General features: G+C 37.8%; 1 protein-coding gene across 3 annotated transcripts in view; it reads left to right on the top strand.

Moving 5' to 3' along the window:
- Nucleotides 1–2,047: 2,047 nt before the first annotated feature.
- Nucleotides 2,048–17,389, top strand: part of Vps41 (VPS41 subunit of HOPS complex) — a 166,604-nt gene continuing 151,262 nt past the window's right edge. For all 3 annotated transcript variants that reach the window (XM_076836307.2, XM_076836312.2, XM_076836319.2), the window contains exons 1-2: nucleotides 2,048–2,093; nucleotides 13,919–13,957. In XM_076836307.2, coding sequence (XP_076692422.2) covers nucleotides 2,073–2,093; nucleotides 13,919–13,957 — 60 coding nt within the window. In that variant the 5' untranslated portion in view covers nucleotides 2,048–2,072. The remainder of the gene's footprint in view (nucleotides 2,094–13,918; nucleotides 13,958–17,389) is intronic.

The raw sequence follows: 17,389 nt of genomic DNA, 5'->3' as shown, positions 1-17,389 counted from the left end.
GGTCTCCAGCTTTGCTTGTTTGGGCTGCCACTGTGTGTTCTCCACCAGGTTTCCAAAACACAAGCTGTGTGGCAAATGAAAGGGATGAGTCCTTTGGACAAGTCGTGGAGAAGACTCATCAAGGGAGTTCCAGTTGCCCAAAAGGAGACTAGAGCAAATTTAACAAAGACATCAGGAAGCAGCAGCCTTGGCAAGAGGCTGATTCACAGGAGATCTCTTTTTGAAGATTTTCAACTGGCCCCCACCCCAAATTCTAACATCAACAAAGGGCCAGGTTACAGGGGCCTTGGAGAAAATACAGCTCAGCTGGCCTCAGAGGCCAGGTGGGGTTAAGAGCCCTGGCAGTTTAGAAGGAGAAAGAAAGGTCAGGACCTGGTCAGACTCTGGAGTCCTCAAAACTTTAGGGACCACATACTGTTATGGGGCAAGAAAAAAAATTTGAGGAGAATAAGAAAAAAAAATCTTGTTCTGGATTTCAGTGGCTATTTTCTCAGTATTTAATCATTCTTTCTCTAGAGGTGCTGCAGCCTGACTTCTTACCAAAATAAAATTGAGCAATAAAACAAAAGCACCCTGGAGGGAAAACAGTGGTAATAATCTTTTTTTCCTTCCTTATCCCTATCACAGTTGTTTCACCAAAGCAGAGGAGATTGCCAATTTGAAGAAGCTGTAGTCCTAGAAGTTTCTGGGTGAGTCTAGCTCATAATGGAAAAGGGGAAAAATGACAGTTTGTGAATAAAGTCAGAAAAGTAGAATAGCCAGGCTTATTTGTATTTCCTGTGGAGAATGGACTGATGGATTCCACAGTATCTTTGGTCTATAAAAGGTCTTTCTGGGATTTGGAGTCCATTAAGAGCAATATATGGTTCTGGGCTACTTTGCAACAGATGTGGGAAATTCTTGGATTGGGCAGGTTGATGTTTAGGGCATTGGATGATTACCTATGGATATCTAAATGCTTTGGGAGAGTCCACCTTCATTCCCTTGTGGCTGATTAGCAGGTGGGAAGATTGACCCCAGTAAGTTCTGGAGGATGTTTGGGCCCTTGGGAGAAGACAAATGTTTGAAAGTTGGTATCATCCTGGCTCCTGGGCCATTGAGTAATCATGAGTCAAACAAGTGACAGGTAGAGATTTGGGGAAGTCAGAGTCAATGTGGCACAGGGGAAAAAAGGATAATGAGGCATCCTCCACAAGCTGCTATTTGTGATGCCTTCTGCTAGTTATCAGTTTCTCAAGTGAATGGAAAGCAGAAAATGTGTGTCTTTGGATAAGATATTGCAGATTCTTGAGGATTAAGAAAGAGACTTAATAATGTCCACAAACACAGAGAGGAGAATCAGTTTTTCCACAAGATCAAAGTAATGCAGTAATTTTACAGATTTTACCAAGGACAAGTTTATTTTCTTATCTTTAATATTTACCTATAAGTGATACTCAACAAAAATTAAACAATAGTGATTAACTTTTTCCAGTGTTCACGTGTCAGAAGATGTTTACTTAAAGTAGCAAACAGTATGAACTAAATGTTTGTTGGAGTATACCTTGTTCTGACTTTCCTTTGCAAATATTACTTTATATTCACTTAAAACATTTAAAAACACAAGGGCAAAATTTTAGACTAATCATCATTTTATAATTACAGAGTATTTTGACATCAGAAAAGGCCAAATTCTAACCCTAGTTCAGCCTCTTACTAGCTGTGGGACCACAGAGCTACAATGTTCTGCAAATGGAGTTAATGGTAGGGATTTCTAGAAGGATTAAATGAGATAATTCATGCAAAGCTCTAAATCCAGGGTCTAATATATATGAAGTGCTTAGTAACCACAATAATAACCTCGGAAACTAGAACTACAGTAAAATAAATCATAGCATTAACAATGGTTCTGTTCAGACTCTCCAAAGCAGGACTCCGCAGAGGTTGCATAGTTGAGGCCAAACCAGTTTTCCAAGTTAGATAGGCCGGCCAGGCGCCGGCCAGCTAGAACTACATTTCCCAGCAGGCCTCGAGGCCAGCGTCGGGGGTTTCCTCTCATTTCCGGGTCGGTCATGTGACCGTCTGGCGGCACCATGGCGGAAGCAGAAGAGCAGGTAAAGGCTGCTGGTGCTAATTCAGGGCTCTAGGGAGCGAGAGACAAGAGTGAGGTGGTAGAGGGTGCGGAGTTGGGTGTGTTGGTTTGCTGGAGGGTGAGGCGGACCCCTGGCAAGGCGAGGAAGGGCGGCGAAAGTTCCTTTCAGGGAGCAGAGTGAGGGGGTGGTCGCCTGTCCCTGGGAGGGCTCCAGGTGCGAGGTGAAGCGCGCGGACACACCCCCGCGTTTAGGAGGCGTTTTAGCCATGGGCCTATTCTCTGGCCTGTACTCCGGAAAATTTTGACATAATGGCAGGCCTGGCAGCCTCAAGTGCCTGTGGGAGGCTTAAGAGATTTTTTTGAGGTCAGGTGACTGAAATTTAGATTGCTTTCTATTCCAATAGCACAGTGAAAGGTAGGAGAGAGTAGATGATAAGTTTTGTATGTACTGAGTTCAGGTACAGAGTTGAAGCATTGTTGCGGTGCAGCAGGGATTAAAGGTACCTTTCTGGGGCAAAAAAGTCCAGGCTCCAAAACTAGATCCTGTTCTTATTAAGAGTGTGACTTTAGGCTATTTAACTTTCAAATATACGATGGAGATAATAATTGCACCCTCCTTAGAACGTGGATTTAGGTGGAATGCGTTATTTCACAAAGTTAAAATGCTTAGAACTGTTGGGCTAGTGGGATTATTTGTTGCCAGCAATGATCAGATGTTCAATCAACAGCTGGCAACATGGTACTGGAGTTTTGGGTATTTACTAATGATGAGAATATGCATTGTTTTCATAAAGCAACAGTGGTGGGTACACATTAGGTTAAAAGACAAAATCAAAATGACAGAAAAGAAAGATGACTTAGGCTAGAATTGGGAGCAGTCACTTAAATTTCCATTTTCAGTGTCCTTTCAGTTTCATACTATTTTTCCTCACAAATTGACAGGGCCATCAATTGCTCTGATGCCTCTAAAAAGTAATGTAATGATGAGCTGTTTAGTACCATAAAATACATTGATATGGTTCACTAATTTTAACTGTTTGCCTCATACTTGCATTTCATAATGAAAAATTCTTACATTTGATATATACCAATAACTAAGAAATTTTACTAGGAAAAAGTATGACTTGGTTGGTCATTGTGATAACAAGAGACTCTCTTACACTTAAACTTCCCTTTTCCATTCTGGGCAAGTCAGAAGAAAACACTTATTAAGAACATATCATTTCATGACTATCATTTTTCTGTTTGATTAGTGGTGTGATTGTTTTTCATCTTGTTAATCTTCATTTCATGTTGAAATATCTTTGTTCCTTGGTTTGATACAAAAGCAAAAACAAGCAAACTGATTCTTAATTTCATATATATATATATATATATATATATATATATATATATATATATATAGGAATGCTTCATATTTGTACATTACTTTGAAGTTTAAAAAACCCCTTAACATGGCCTTTGGTCTTTCTGATATATGCTAGAGCAAACACTTTCTATTTCAAGCCTTCTAATGGCTCCCATTTCATGCTGAGGAAAAGACAATGCCCTTCCGCAGTAGACTTGATGTCTTGCAGGTCCTTGTCCTAGCCACTCCTTGCCTTCTTTCTCTGATCTCATTTTCCACTGTTTTTCCTTCCCTTCTATCACCTTGCATGGATCACATTGGCTTTCTTACTGTTCTTTCAACAAGCTAAGCATGTTCCTACCTCAGGGCCTTTGCTAATGCTCTTCCTTCAGGATTCCTGGTATTCACAGGACTTCCTTTTTCACTTCATTGGGGCCTTGGTCTAAGTGTTCTTTTTGACTGAGACGTTCCTCAACATTCTTTGAAACCTCCTCCCTGCGTTATTTTTCTTTGTAATACTCATCATCATTTGACATGCTGAGTTTTAAAATTTCTATTTATTTTTTCTGTACATTTCTGTATACCTTCACTATTAGAATATAAGCTATCTGACAATGATTAGTTCATGACTATATGCCTGAACTAGACTATTATTTGATATTTAATAAATAATGTGCTAACTGATTAAAATTTACAGCTGAGCCAGTTGAAACTCAGTCAACTTGAGGAATTTTCTCAGATGAACTTTCTCATTATAATAAATCTTTTGTGATCTTTAGTCATCTGTCTCAAAAGTTCATGATGTTTTACTAGAGCACCCTACTGTTTGCAAGAATCAAAATTTTTAATCTTTTTAAGAATCATATGAAGTAGAATTTGCTTTTATTATCTTAGGGATTTTACTTCAAGTCGTCATTCCACCTTGGATGCTTTAATAGAGTAACCACTGAAGTGGGTATTTGCTCCACAGTGGTGTCACTGTTTTTCCTAAAAAGACAGTAGTTTGTTGTCAGCAACAGAAGCAAGTATTCACAGATTTTTCTAGTTTTTAAACACAGCTAGCAAATAATTGTACCTGTACTGGCAATTCTTTACGGATTAAAAGTGGTTAGGCTTTTTGCACTGTGCATGGTGGGTGTATTTTGTATTTCATGGTAGGGAATCACTGAAATCTGATAGTAGATCTTTTTTATACAATTTTTGGAAGACTAAAGTGTACCAAAATGGAACAATTTAAATTTAATAATTGTTTTATTCTGCCACCTTGAAGAGCCTTTATGAAAATTCTGAATGTTTTTCCTCTTCCTGAATTCTTTAGGAATTAAATATGTATTAAGTGAATTATCATTATAAATTATAAAGGAGGGCAAAGGAAGGTATTTTTCTTGTTACTGTGCCCTATAAATGCAAACAGCTCTCCAAATGAGTAAGAAAACTGAACCTCTTGGCATTAACTTTCCTCAGTGTTTGCTGTATTCTTTGATTATTGTTCTCATCCTTAATTTTATGAATAACCAAAATAGTGGCATCTATGCTGAGTGAGTTAAACAGTTCAGAGAGTCTAAAACTAAAATCACTTTTTGGGTATGAATGAACATATGTTTTTAAATCTTTGGGAAATTCTTGCTTTTGCTGATATAGTAAAGGTAGTTCGCAAAATAACCACGTTTATATTTTATAGTTCACAGAAAGAACTAATATGCTGCGTTCTGCCTGGAAATCTTGTAACCAGCAGTTTTGCTTGGCTCCAAAATGATTTATAGTTGGCCTTCATAATCACAGATGCCCACCAGAATTTGTCCATACCTCTCTTATGAATAACATTCTGCTTGAAGTCTGGTTGTTTGTATATTTGTCTTATCTCTCCTACAGATTGCTGAGTCCTCAAGAACAGGAATAAGAGCTTACTCATGTCTGTATTTCCCATACGGCTAGTATTTTCCAGATGCTGGGTGCTTAATAAAATGCTTAAATGAATTTACTAGGGGAAGATCCCTTTCCAATTGTCATATTGTAAATGAGGTTCAGTAGAATTTGTGTGAATATATTTTATCTTACTGAGACTTTAGAATGCGATTAATACAGATACATTCTTTACTCTTGCCAGGTACTGTTTTTCATCTTCCCTACTCATCCAGCCTGGAGGCTGGTCCATTAAAGTATTTAAGCAATCAAACCATCTATTTCTTCACTAGATTAGAGAGTTTGTACTTTGAATTCTCCTTCTGAATCTTAGACAGTAGGAAAATTCTGTCTTAATTGTGGACTGTTTATGGATTATCACATTTCCATGATCATGAATGCTCTCATGTTCATAAAATAAAAATCAAGGCAACATATTTGAGTTTTCTTGTCTGTAAGTTGGGAATGTTACTTTCTTAAGATTCTTGTGAATATGAAATGAGATAAAAGTATGTTAAGGTGGCTGGGTTGAAAAGGTTACTTTACAAATAGGATAAAATTAATCATTCAAACCTGGACTAGGCTCAATTCTCTTTTCTTACAGTTTGGCCTAGATATATCTTTTAAAGCAGCGTTACCAATAACTAAAGGAAAAGCAAAGCCTAAACAAGAAGTTACAAAAGCACAAAAATCAACACATCTTTAAGGGTTCACTCTTTACTATTGTATAACTAAAGTTTAGTCACTATCATATAACTAAACCTTAGCTGGATGTGCTTATTGCCTAGTGTACTTTCCTGCTCATCTTCATCTGGGTTGGTTGGCTGGAGGCCTTGTCACCAGCTGAATATTAATGGTCTACCCAGCATCCTCCACGTTACTGCCTTTCGGGAGGAATGCTTATCTAATCAGGGGCTTCTGTATCATGTAGCTCCCCATTCATGGCTGCTCATTCATATTGGCCTTGCTTTGTTCTTGATGCCAGATCCTCTCGAGTGTTCTTTTCTTAACAAATCCAGGCTCTTATTTTAGACCTACTGAATCAGACCTGGAATATGGGTATATTAGTGGGTATTAGCCAACTTCCCAGACTGATGATTTGATGCAAAGTCAGATTGGAGCCTGGGTCACTGAGCTTGTCCCTTTCTCCATGCTGTAGCATATATTATCGGTTTTTATTTGCAGAATAAGATGGGTGTGCTCGGTGAGCCCAGTGGACTGAACCCGGATGTAATCTAAGTCTCCATTCTTTCGACAGCTCCCTAGTTACTCTTTCCTTTTTCCTATGTAAATAGCTCATTCTCTGGTTGCCGCACACTGGCTCTTTGAACTGTTGATATGAAGTACATATAACACAAACTATTTCCTCCTTCCTGTGCATGTCAGACATTGGAATCTATAACAACCCTCTTTCCTGTTAAGCCCAGCTGGGGCACAGTCTTTGTTGGAAAGGGATAGAAGGTGACAGTACCTTGTTGATTGTCTCATGTCTATTATCCAGGTGCAGTCTGATTTTTTGGGGTCAAATCTCTGCTCTGTTTCTTTGTAGAGCAGGTTAGTCCTTCTGCACATTTGGAGCTGGCCTTTCTTATTCTTCAGCCTCTCATGTCTCTTTCAAATTCTCTTATATTCTTTCCTAACAAACAGTATGTGTACACCCTTAAAATTCTGGGAATCCCACAAATCCCCCAGGGTTGGGGGTGTCTTGGCTTCTCTGTCTCTTGGACTTCCTCTTAATCCCTCCTAACTCTTAGGCCAGCTGTACTGTCTTCTCCCAGACCCTGCTATTAGACTTGTGCTGATAGAAGATTAGTCTTGGGGTTGGCTGTAAGCTTTTCCTACAGGGGTCTTCTGAGAGCCCAGGGGCCTCTGCTTGGTTAACATTTTATTGGACGTGCTCCGTCATTGTTTGGTGCTGCCTTCCTCCAGATTCCTTTGTGTAACTGTCCTGTGGCATGAGTTAGTAGTTTGAGCATCTGTGGAGAAAAGGCGCTTGGAGAAAAGGAGCCTTGGCTCCTGAGGGAACATACAGAGGAAGCAAGCATTCCTGTTTCAGATCACTGCTTGTCTCTTATTGTCATCAATGGCAAACATATGTTGAACTGATATGTTGGGTAGCATAGTATGAGACAAAGAGGCCAAAGCTTTATGAATTATCTACAGTGTATTTAAAATAATTGCTATTAGGATAAGTCAGTTAATATTAGGTGCTAGCAGAGGGTATGAGAAGAAACAGAGTGTAGGAGGCCAGACCTGGACTTGTGGCTTGGGTTTATTGGATGCAGTTATGTGAAGGAGGGGAGACCTTGGTTGGGTTGTGAAAGAAAATAAAGATTTAAAAATAGCCAATGATTTTAAAACCTTAAACCTCACCTTGGCAACATGAAAATATATTACATAAAAAACAAGTTTTGATGTTGAAATAAGAGTGAGGGTCCTCGGCCTGACTTCCTGGCATTCCTGAGATTCCCTCTGCTGGTTGCCCTGAACTTTGAGAGGATACTGGGAATTAGAAAACTATTAGGATGAGTGCCAGGTTGGGCCAAGGGCTTTCTAAGTGGAGGATGGGCTGTAAGGAAAGCCTCAGCAAGGATCACAAATTCAGAGCAGAGAGGTATTAATGACCAGAGTGGGGAGGATGGCAGTGGTTTGAGGTTTAAGTGCGTTCCATCTCAGGTATTACTGTTCAGCTCCAACTGAGGTTATGTGCAAATATGGATACTGTGTAGACATAGTCTGATTTCCATGAAGCCATAAATACAGATTTTTCTATGAAAGTCTTTAAAAAACATCCCCAGTCCAAACAAAATACCTGTATTCCATGTTCAGGCTTCATACAGTTTTGCCACTTCTCTCATTGAGATGTAACCGTGTGATATCTCAGCAAGAGGTCACCTAGTGTGGCTGGTGAGTGTAGCTTTTTGGAGGGAGCGGGAAGTGAGGCTAAAAGTCTCTTGGGGGTCAGACTGTAAAAAGCTTTGACTACCTTGCTGGAGAACCTGAATTCATTCTTTAGACTGGGAAACTACTGAGGGTTCTTTGAGAAGGACAGTGACATGCTGATTTGTGCTTTGGGAAGATAATATAGATGGCAGGTAAAGTATATTAGAGGGGTCACATGTCACAGTGCAGAGAATTAAGATCAAGTTCTTGATGATTCAGTTTCAAGGGTTGCTTTGCAAATGAAAGGTAAATTATTGAATTTAGCTTTCAGCATGTTACTCAGAATTTGTCCAGCTATACATTTATGTCACTGGGTGTCTTTTAGCACATTACTTTTGCTTCAGCCAAAATAGCACAGTTTTTTAAATTGTGGAAATTTATGTAGCACAAAAGTTGCCATTTTAACCATTTTTAAGTGTATGATTCAGTGGCATTAAGTGCATTTGTGTTTTTGTTCATCCATCACCACTTTTCTTCCCTAGAACTTTTCATCATTAGAAATTGAATCTGTACCCATTATACATTAACTCTCCATTACCCCTTCCTCGCACCCCTCTGCTTAACTTCTGTCTTATATTTGCAGAGTCAGAATTATATAATATTTTTCTTTTTGTGTGTGCCATATTCCACATAGAGAACAGAACAATTTTATAACATTTTCATGATTCATAGTTAAGATTCTTTGGAAGCTGAAACATATTTGAAAATCATGAACTCTTTCTAAATATATAACTTTTCTCAGGGTTCAGACTTGTTGCTTGGATCTCTTATTGGGGTACTTACGCCTTCTTGTTTACCTGTCTCTAAGGACATTAAAGAGAGAGGATTGGTGAATGAAAGTAGCAGAGAAATAATAGGCCAGGATAATTTCTGAAATCACTCATGCATTACTTTGGTAGGATTGTGGATAAAAGTATAATTTTTTTTTTTTGAGGCCACATCTATGGCCTGGAGGTTCATGCTAATGCTGAGTGTAGGTCTTAGTTTGCCATAGAGTAAATCTTCTCTATTGATGCCACTTGCCACTGGAAGCTCTCAGAGCCTGGTTTTCCCTGAAAATGCAGGTCTCCGAGAACTGCAAGCCTCCAAGTGTTAGACTCTGGTATTGCATTCTTTCTGGTGTGTAGCAAGAGTGTAATTAGATTTTGAATCTCTGCGTTGACATTGCTGGTTGGGGATTTATGTTTTTTTATTTGATGAAGAATAGGAATTGACATTCACTCATTTACATTTTGTGCATATCTTGATTAATTCCAAATAAAAATTTCCTTGGGTTTAAAGAGTATTAAGTATTTTTTTAGAGTTCTAGATATGGGAAATGAGAATGTAGATGTAGGATGCTATGTTACAAAGGTGCAGATGGTTAAAACGTTTAACATTATGAGAAATGCATAATAGGTGTTCAATAAAGAAGTCAGAATAGCAACTGCTTTTTAAAAATCTTACAGTGCTTTTTTTTTTTTTAAGTAGCAGGAATTAAACTTGAGATGCTTAACCACTGAGCCACATTCCCACCACTGCTCCCCCCCTCCCTTTTTGTAGTTTATTTAGAGTCTGGGTCTCACTGAGTTGTTTAGAGCCTTGCTAAGTTACTGAGGCTGGCTTTGAACTCATGATCCTTCTGCCTTTAAGGTGTACAACATGACATTAGAGATGCATATATAGTAAAATAGTTACTATAGTAAAACAAATTAATATGTTAATAATCTTACAGAGGTAATTCATTTTGTCCCCTATAGCAAAAACAGCTATTAGCAAAAACCCTGAATACAATAATATACTATTACTAACTGTAGTCCTCATGTTGTATATTAGATCTTTAGATTTGTTCATCCTACATATCTGCTACTTTTTATCCTTTGATCTATATCTGTCCTTCCCCTGGTAACCACTGTTTTATTCTCTGTCTCTGTATATTTGCCTTTTTTTCCCCTTTAAGATTCCACATATAGGGCTGTGGATGTGGCTCAAGTGGTAGCGCGCTCGCCTGGCATTCGTGCCGCCCGGGTTCGATCCTCAGCACCACATACACACAAAGATGTTGTGTCCGCCGAAAACTAAAAAATAAAAAATATTAAAAAAAAAAAAAAGATTCCACATATAAGTGAGACCATGCAATATTTTTCTATTTTAGGCTTATTTCACTTAGCATAATGTCCTCCAGCTCTATCCATGCTTTAGCAAATGGCAGGATTTCTTCTTTCTTAAAGTCTTGAATAATATCCCCTCTCCTCCCCTCCCCTCCCTCCCTCCCTTCCTGTCTCTCTCTCTCTCTCTCTCTCTCTCTCTCTCTCTGTATGTGTGTGTGTGTGTGTGTGTGTGTGTGTGTGTGTTGTATATTACAGTTTCTTTATCCATTCATCTATTGGCAGACACAGATTGTTTCTTATCTTGGTTACTGTGGATCATGCTATAATGAACATGGGATTGCAGATATCTTTATGAGGCAATGGATTTCATTTCCTTGGGTGTTTATACAGTAATTCTATTTTTAATTATTATTTTTTTTGGTACTGGAGACTGACTGCAGGGGTATTTAACCACTGAGATACCTCTCCATCCCTTTTTTTAAGTTACTTTTTTTTTTTTTTTAGTTGTAGATGGATACAATTCCTTTGTTTTATTTATTTATTTTCATGTAGTGCTGAGGATACCCAGTGCCTCACACATGCTAGGCAAGCACTTTACCATTGAGCCACAACCCAGCCCCACTATCCTTTTAAAGAAAATTATTTATTTATTCAAACTTGTTATATGTGACAGCAGAATGCATTTAAATTCTTAGTACACATATAGAGCACAATGTTTTATGTCTCTGGTTGTACACAAAGTAGAGTCACACCATTCGTGTCTTCATACATGTACTTAGGATAATGATGACAATCTCATTCCACCATCTTTCCTCCCCCATGCCCCTTCCCTTCTCTTTGCCATATCTAAAGTTCCTCCATTCCTCCCAAGTCCCGTCCCCCACCCCTTCCCCATTATGGATCAGCATCCACATATCAGAGAAAACATTCAGCCTTTGGTTTTTGGGATTGGCTTACTTCACTTAGCATGATATTCTCCAGCTCCATCAATTTACCTACAAATGTCATGATTTTATTCTCTTTTAATACTGAGCAATATTCCATTGTGTGTGTGTGTGTGTGTGTGTGTGTGTATGTATGTATGTATGTATGTATATGTATGTATGTATACACCACCCCACACAGTTTCTTTATCCATTCATTTGTTGAAGGGCATCTATGTTGGTTCCACAATTTAGCCCCCATTCCTTTGTATTTTTTATTTTAAGACAGGGTCTTGCTAAGTTTCTTAAGGCCTCACTAAATTGCTGAGACTGGCTTTGAACTTCTGATACTCCTCCCTTAGTCTGGGCATTACAGGTGTGTACACTGCACCCAGTTGTTTTTAATTTCTTAATAATCAAATTCTCTTTCTTAATGGAAGAGAATTTAATGATTTCTTAATGACCAAATTCTCTTCCATAATGGAAATCTCTATTTCCACCATCAGTATTTAGGGGGTATGCTTTTCTCTACATCCTTGTCGACACTGATTATCTTTCTAATTGTCTTTCTAATAATAGCTGTCCCTACTGGATGGGAGGTGATATCTCATAGTGGTTTTGATTTGCATTTCCCTTATAATTAGTAATTTTGAGGACCTTTTCATATACCTGTTGCCTGTTTTTATATCTTTGGAGAAATGTCTATAAAGGCCTCTTTTTAACTGGATTATGTTTTTGTTTTTGTTTTGCTGTTGAGTTGTATAGTCTTTATAAAAATATGTGGCTTGCACATATTTTTTTCCCAATCCATAGGCTGCCTTTTTATTTTGTTGATTGTTTCCTTTTGCTGTGCAGAAGCTTTTTAGTTTGATGCAATCCTATTATTTTTAGTTTGGTAGCTTGAGCTTTTGGTATGATATCTAAGAAAGCATTGCCAAGGCCAACATCAGGGAGCTTTTCCCTGTGTTTTCTTCTGGGAGTTTAATGGATTTAGGTCTTGTTAATTTGAGTTGATTTTTGGGAGGAGTGTAAGGTAAGGTTCCAATTTATCATTTTGCATGAGGAAGTCCAGTTTTTCTAGCACCATTATTGAAGAGACTGTCTTTTTCCTATTGTGTCTTCTTGGTGCCTTTGTGGAAAATTAGTTGACTGTGTGTGCTTGGATTTATTTCTGGGTTCTCTATTTTGTTAGAATAGTGACTATTAATATTAAAAGTAGAATGTGTCCCAAAGAGAAGGACTAAGGTGACAAGAGGCCAAAAACCTGGAAGTGGATGGTTATTGCATAGGATAAGAGGTAGAAATGTACATGTCATTATCTGGGGAACAGTCAAGTGGCAGAAGAGTTGGATTTTTTTATGTGTCGTGGTGGTGCTAAGAACAAAAAGTTATTGTGGAGGATTGTAGCTCTAAACTAATAAGAACTTTTAAAGATTTCCATTAAATTAAACAGGCTGTGTTGGGATTTAGAGGAGATTCCAATATTCATCATGGTTAACAAGATAACAGTAATACAATTCTTAATTTTATTATCTCATAATAGTAACATTTGTCCTATTTTACAGATGGTCTACAAGTGCAGGGACTGTATTTTCTATAAAATTGTATTCCAGAGGTTGCCTGCCACCAACCAAGCTCTTGCTGATTTTGATGTATGAAATAAAAATGTTTCTAAACACCAGATTTGTAGTTATCCTGCTGTCAAGCTTGAATTGAGTAATATATGCGCCTGACTTTAAAATGTTCTTTTTTTCTTGAAAAAATATTAGTTAGATGTGAAATGACCTTGCCCTTTTTTTTTTTTTGTTCTTTCTTTGTTTATTTCATGGATTGTTGTAAAATGCTTACATTCGGTGTCAGCATATTAGTTGTAACCTTTTATTGCTATTGATATCTATAAGTACGTTAAGTAAATCTTCATTTTGCTGACCTCTTTGAGGATGCATGGCATCAGCAGATTCTCTCTTTCAGTGGACAGGTGAGAGATTAGCAGGATCAAGTCAATTTTTCCCTTTTTGCTTTGTTTCCTTCAGAGCAGCAAGATTCATTGTCTAGCAAGGAGGAAACTGTGCTAAATGGCAGAATTTGTCTTAGAGTTAATTGTTTAAAGAGTGCATGTAAATTATACACTGTCTGCTAGGTACCACTGCAGGGGGATTCTTTTTTAAACACTGTTTTAGCATTTTGATTCAGCCAGGTTAATAACATCATAATTAATAACACAAGAAGTTTTCAGTGTAAGGAATTGGCTTGTAGATAATTTGAGATGAAGGTTTACTCTTCCCTTCCAAGATCAGTGAGGCACTTTTGCTGGATGGATTTCCATTGTTAGCTAGGGAAAGTGTCTTCCAGCTCCTCTGGTGACAGATTCTAGGTAATTAGTTCACCTGCTGACTGCTTGAGGGAGGTCAACGGAAGTGTGGACCACTGGAACCCTTAAGTAAACCATCTTTGGCCTGCCTAGGTGTGAAGTTGAGGGGGGCATAGGGGAATAGGAGCATGTCGAGGGTCTGTTAAAGTGTGGTTGCAAATACCCTTCCAAAAAGAGATTAGAGATGGGGATATGAAGACTCCTTCCCCTGACAAATGCTTTTTATTCTTTCGTCATGTCTTCTGATCATTTCCCTCTCTATCTTTGTAGGAAACTGGGTCTCTTGAAGAATCTACCGATGAATCTGAGGTAAGGTGATAATTTAAGGAGCCCTAGGATTTGTCACTACCATGTCCTACTCTTGTGCTTGTTCTGCTTTGCTCAGTGGGACATTTCCTGGTGCTGGGGGTAGGGGTGGTGAGGGCTATACAGTAGAGGCTGGGGGAGAAGCATGCCTGTTGTCTTCAAAAGTCTGAATGGATTAGCTTAAGAAATAAACAGGGAAAGGAATAAAAAGTTTTTCTTTCATTGCAAAACATGTGGACAAAGCACAGAAGCATGTGGACACTGGGAAAATTGATGTCAGGCTTTAAAAACTAATCTCAACACTGTGACGTCTTTTTAAAAAAATTATCCAGTATAGGTTTTGCAGTATTCTGTTTTTTTCTTCTTTTTTTACATGGTGCTGGGGATTTAACCCAAGGCCTTGTACATGCTAGGTAAGCATTCTCCACGGAGCTACAGTCCTTGCTCTAATATTTATTTTTTACCTATTCTTTTGATGACTATGAGGTACTTATTGGTGTAATTCCTGAATCATTGAAATTATAGTTTATTTGTTAAAATAAAAAAGGAAACTATGAAGGAGTTATGTTAAAGATTGTATCTTGAGAATAAAGTCATTCTTTTTAAAAAGTGAGAGTTTTTAAAAAATCCTTCCTTTTCAAACATATGCATAAGAAGTAAGTTTAAGCACAATACAAATTAGTTAGCTTATCAATTTTATAGGTGGACTAATATATTATTTTTAAATATAGTATTTTTTTTCCTTTCAGTATTTCATTTAGTTCAGGGAAATGAAAAAGCATCTGTGCTGACCTGCTGGAAATTCACACTGACGTGACTATAGCTGCAAGTGTTTATTAAATTGGATTTTTGTTGCATATTGTTTTTATATGAGTTTTGTTTGCATTTTCAGGGGAAATGTGGGCTTATGCTTAATTTCTAGAAAACGTCATATATATTATACCATTTTCTAGCCACAGTTCTTAACATTATGTAGGATTTCTGTTCCTGTGGGGCTGCAGATAAGGTATTTCTGAGTATGCTTATAGATAGGGTATAGCATTATTAATTACTGAAAGTACTGAAAGATTTTCAGATTACCGTTTTTAGATTTGGAAATCTGTAACTAACAACCAACCTTGTGTTCTCAGAACCATTGGTATAGAATCATGCGGTATTTGGGATCTGTCCAGGAATTTGATTTCATAGGTGAGGAGAATGATGGCAGGAACCCAGATCTAAATCTTGCCACATGTTCTACAGATATGAAATGAATCAACAAGAACAAATAAGAGTACATGTAAGTCAGGCCTCTACTATAATTAGGAAATAGGGAGTGTTACAGATTTTAATACAGGTGGGGGAATAAACCCCAGGAAACCAGCAGAGCCAGCTCTGGAGTTGATGCTGGAGCTGAGAGTCAGGTGGAGATGGGGGAGAAGTGTAGAGTGCAGCTGAGCACCCAGTGGTTGCAGAATACAGATAAAAATCACCCTTAGTGGGCTGGGGATGTGGCTCAAGCGGTAACGCGCTCGCCTGGCATGCACGGGGTGCTGGGTTCGATCCTCAGCACCACATAAAATAAAATAAAGATGTTGTGTCCACCGAAAACTGAAAAATAAAAATATTAAAAATTCTCTCTCTCTCTCTGAGTGGGAAAATGTTGCAAAACATTGGAGATCTGAGATGTGGTGTACGTGGAAATTTGAAGGAAAGGGCTTGAAGTGCTTGGAACTAAGTGCGGGACGGTGCTAATTCTGGGAGAGATGGAGGAGGTGTTCCTTAGAGGCTTGGCAGTTAAGGAAAAGGACAAAGCAGAGAGAACTAAAGGTGACTACAGATAGAGTTTCTAAGATCAGAACTACCTACTCTACTCCCACAAAAAACGAAAGTTCCATTTATTTAAAAGAAACACTTCATTGTACATTGTATCTACATAACTCAGAAAACTAGTAAACCACCCAGAAGACTCATCCCCTTCTCAGGGGCATCTGTTGTTGCTGTCTAGGAACACCCTAGACTTTGAAAATGAACTGAAATGGTAGGTAACATCCATATGAAGTTCTTATAGGAAGAAGGCAAAGTGAGAATACAGCTTTTTTATGCAGCATAAAGCAGTAATGTGTTCCCCTTTTATAAAACAGTTGAGTCTCATTAAACAGGCATTTCAAAATATGATCATTGACCTTAAATCTGAAATTAAAAAACTCAGAAAAGAAGTGGACAAAAAAACTAGGAAGTTAAGAAATGAGAGTTGACCCAACTGTGGAAAGAAATAAAACCAAGTTCAGACTTTATACATTTAGTAAGTCTGTTTGTGGCTGAACTGTGGGAGAAATTATCTTAGGTTTCTTTACTTAGTTTAAACCACTTTCCACTTCCAGAGGTGATATTTTTAAGATACCAGTTAATCTGCCAAAGAATCCTTCTCTATTCCTTTCTCTCTCTCTCTCTTTCCCAACATGTTTTATAACTTTTAGGACAGGCATTTCCTCTATATACTTCTTTCTTATTCAAGTACTTGGATAATTTTCAGTTCTGAGAGCAGTAATGTGTAGTGTTTTCAACCATGTGTTTTAACAATTTGTTTATCATTTTATGAACTGATGCATTTTATATAAACTGGGCTTTTATATTAGGAAGACCATTGTTTTAGATTTATCTAAAGTTCTCATTTTAATGTATGTCTGAGAAGTATTTTCTGTCCCAAATTGTCCATATGTTTTTCATTAATCTTGAAAACTCCAACCAGATGAAATGAAATTGCTAAGAGTAGTGTAATTAATGTAATGAAAATGTGTATATGTCTGCATATAAAAATTTAAGAATTTTAACTTGCACTTTGCAGTTAAAGGAGAAATTCAGAACTGTATTATAAACATGATAGCTAAGCATGTCACTTAAGAGACTCCATAGTTAAGGGTCCTACATTTATCTTAATACTTTAATTAGTTGTGGCAAATTTTGTAGAATAACTAAACAAGTCCTCCTATCTAGGCTTTTTTGAATATTAGACGGTGTACTGTTTCTTCCATCTTGATATGAGCCAATTTCTTAGATAGTGTTTTGTTTTTGAACAGCATAACAGAGAAGCATATTATCTTTAAAAGGATTTCTTTTCCATATTGAAGCACTAAGATCTTTTCAATACTTAGGGATGATGATGATTGCTGTTAGTGGGACAAGGCAAGAGCAGAGAGGAGTGGATGGATATTCAGGAATGGTTTTAGTTGGAATATTTAAGAGTGAATATGCTGGGAACCTTGGAAGATGAGTCAGGGCAGGAGTCTTCAGGAAGGAGGAAAAGTATTTGCAGAGACAGTATTGTGCCATTGTATGTATATTTGCCAACCATGAGGCACTCAGTGTGCCGGGAATGTAGGAGGAAGATGGAAATGAGACTGATAGAATATATGAAGGTAAGATTTGAAAGCTCCTAATGGATCTAATCTGGCA

Source organism: Callospermophilus lateralis, chromosome 1 (assembly GCF_048772815.1).
Source record: "Callospermophilus lateralis isolate mCalLat2 chromosome 1, mCalLat2.hap1, whole genome shotgun sequence".
Taxonomy (NCBI): domain Eukaryota; kingdom Metazoa; phylum Chordata; class Mammalia; order Rodentia; family Sciuridae; genus Callospermophilus; species Callospermophilus lateralis.
This window is presented reverse-complemented; position numbering and strand designations above follow the sequence as displayed.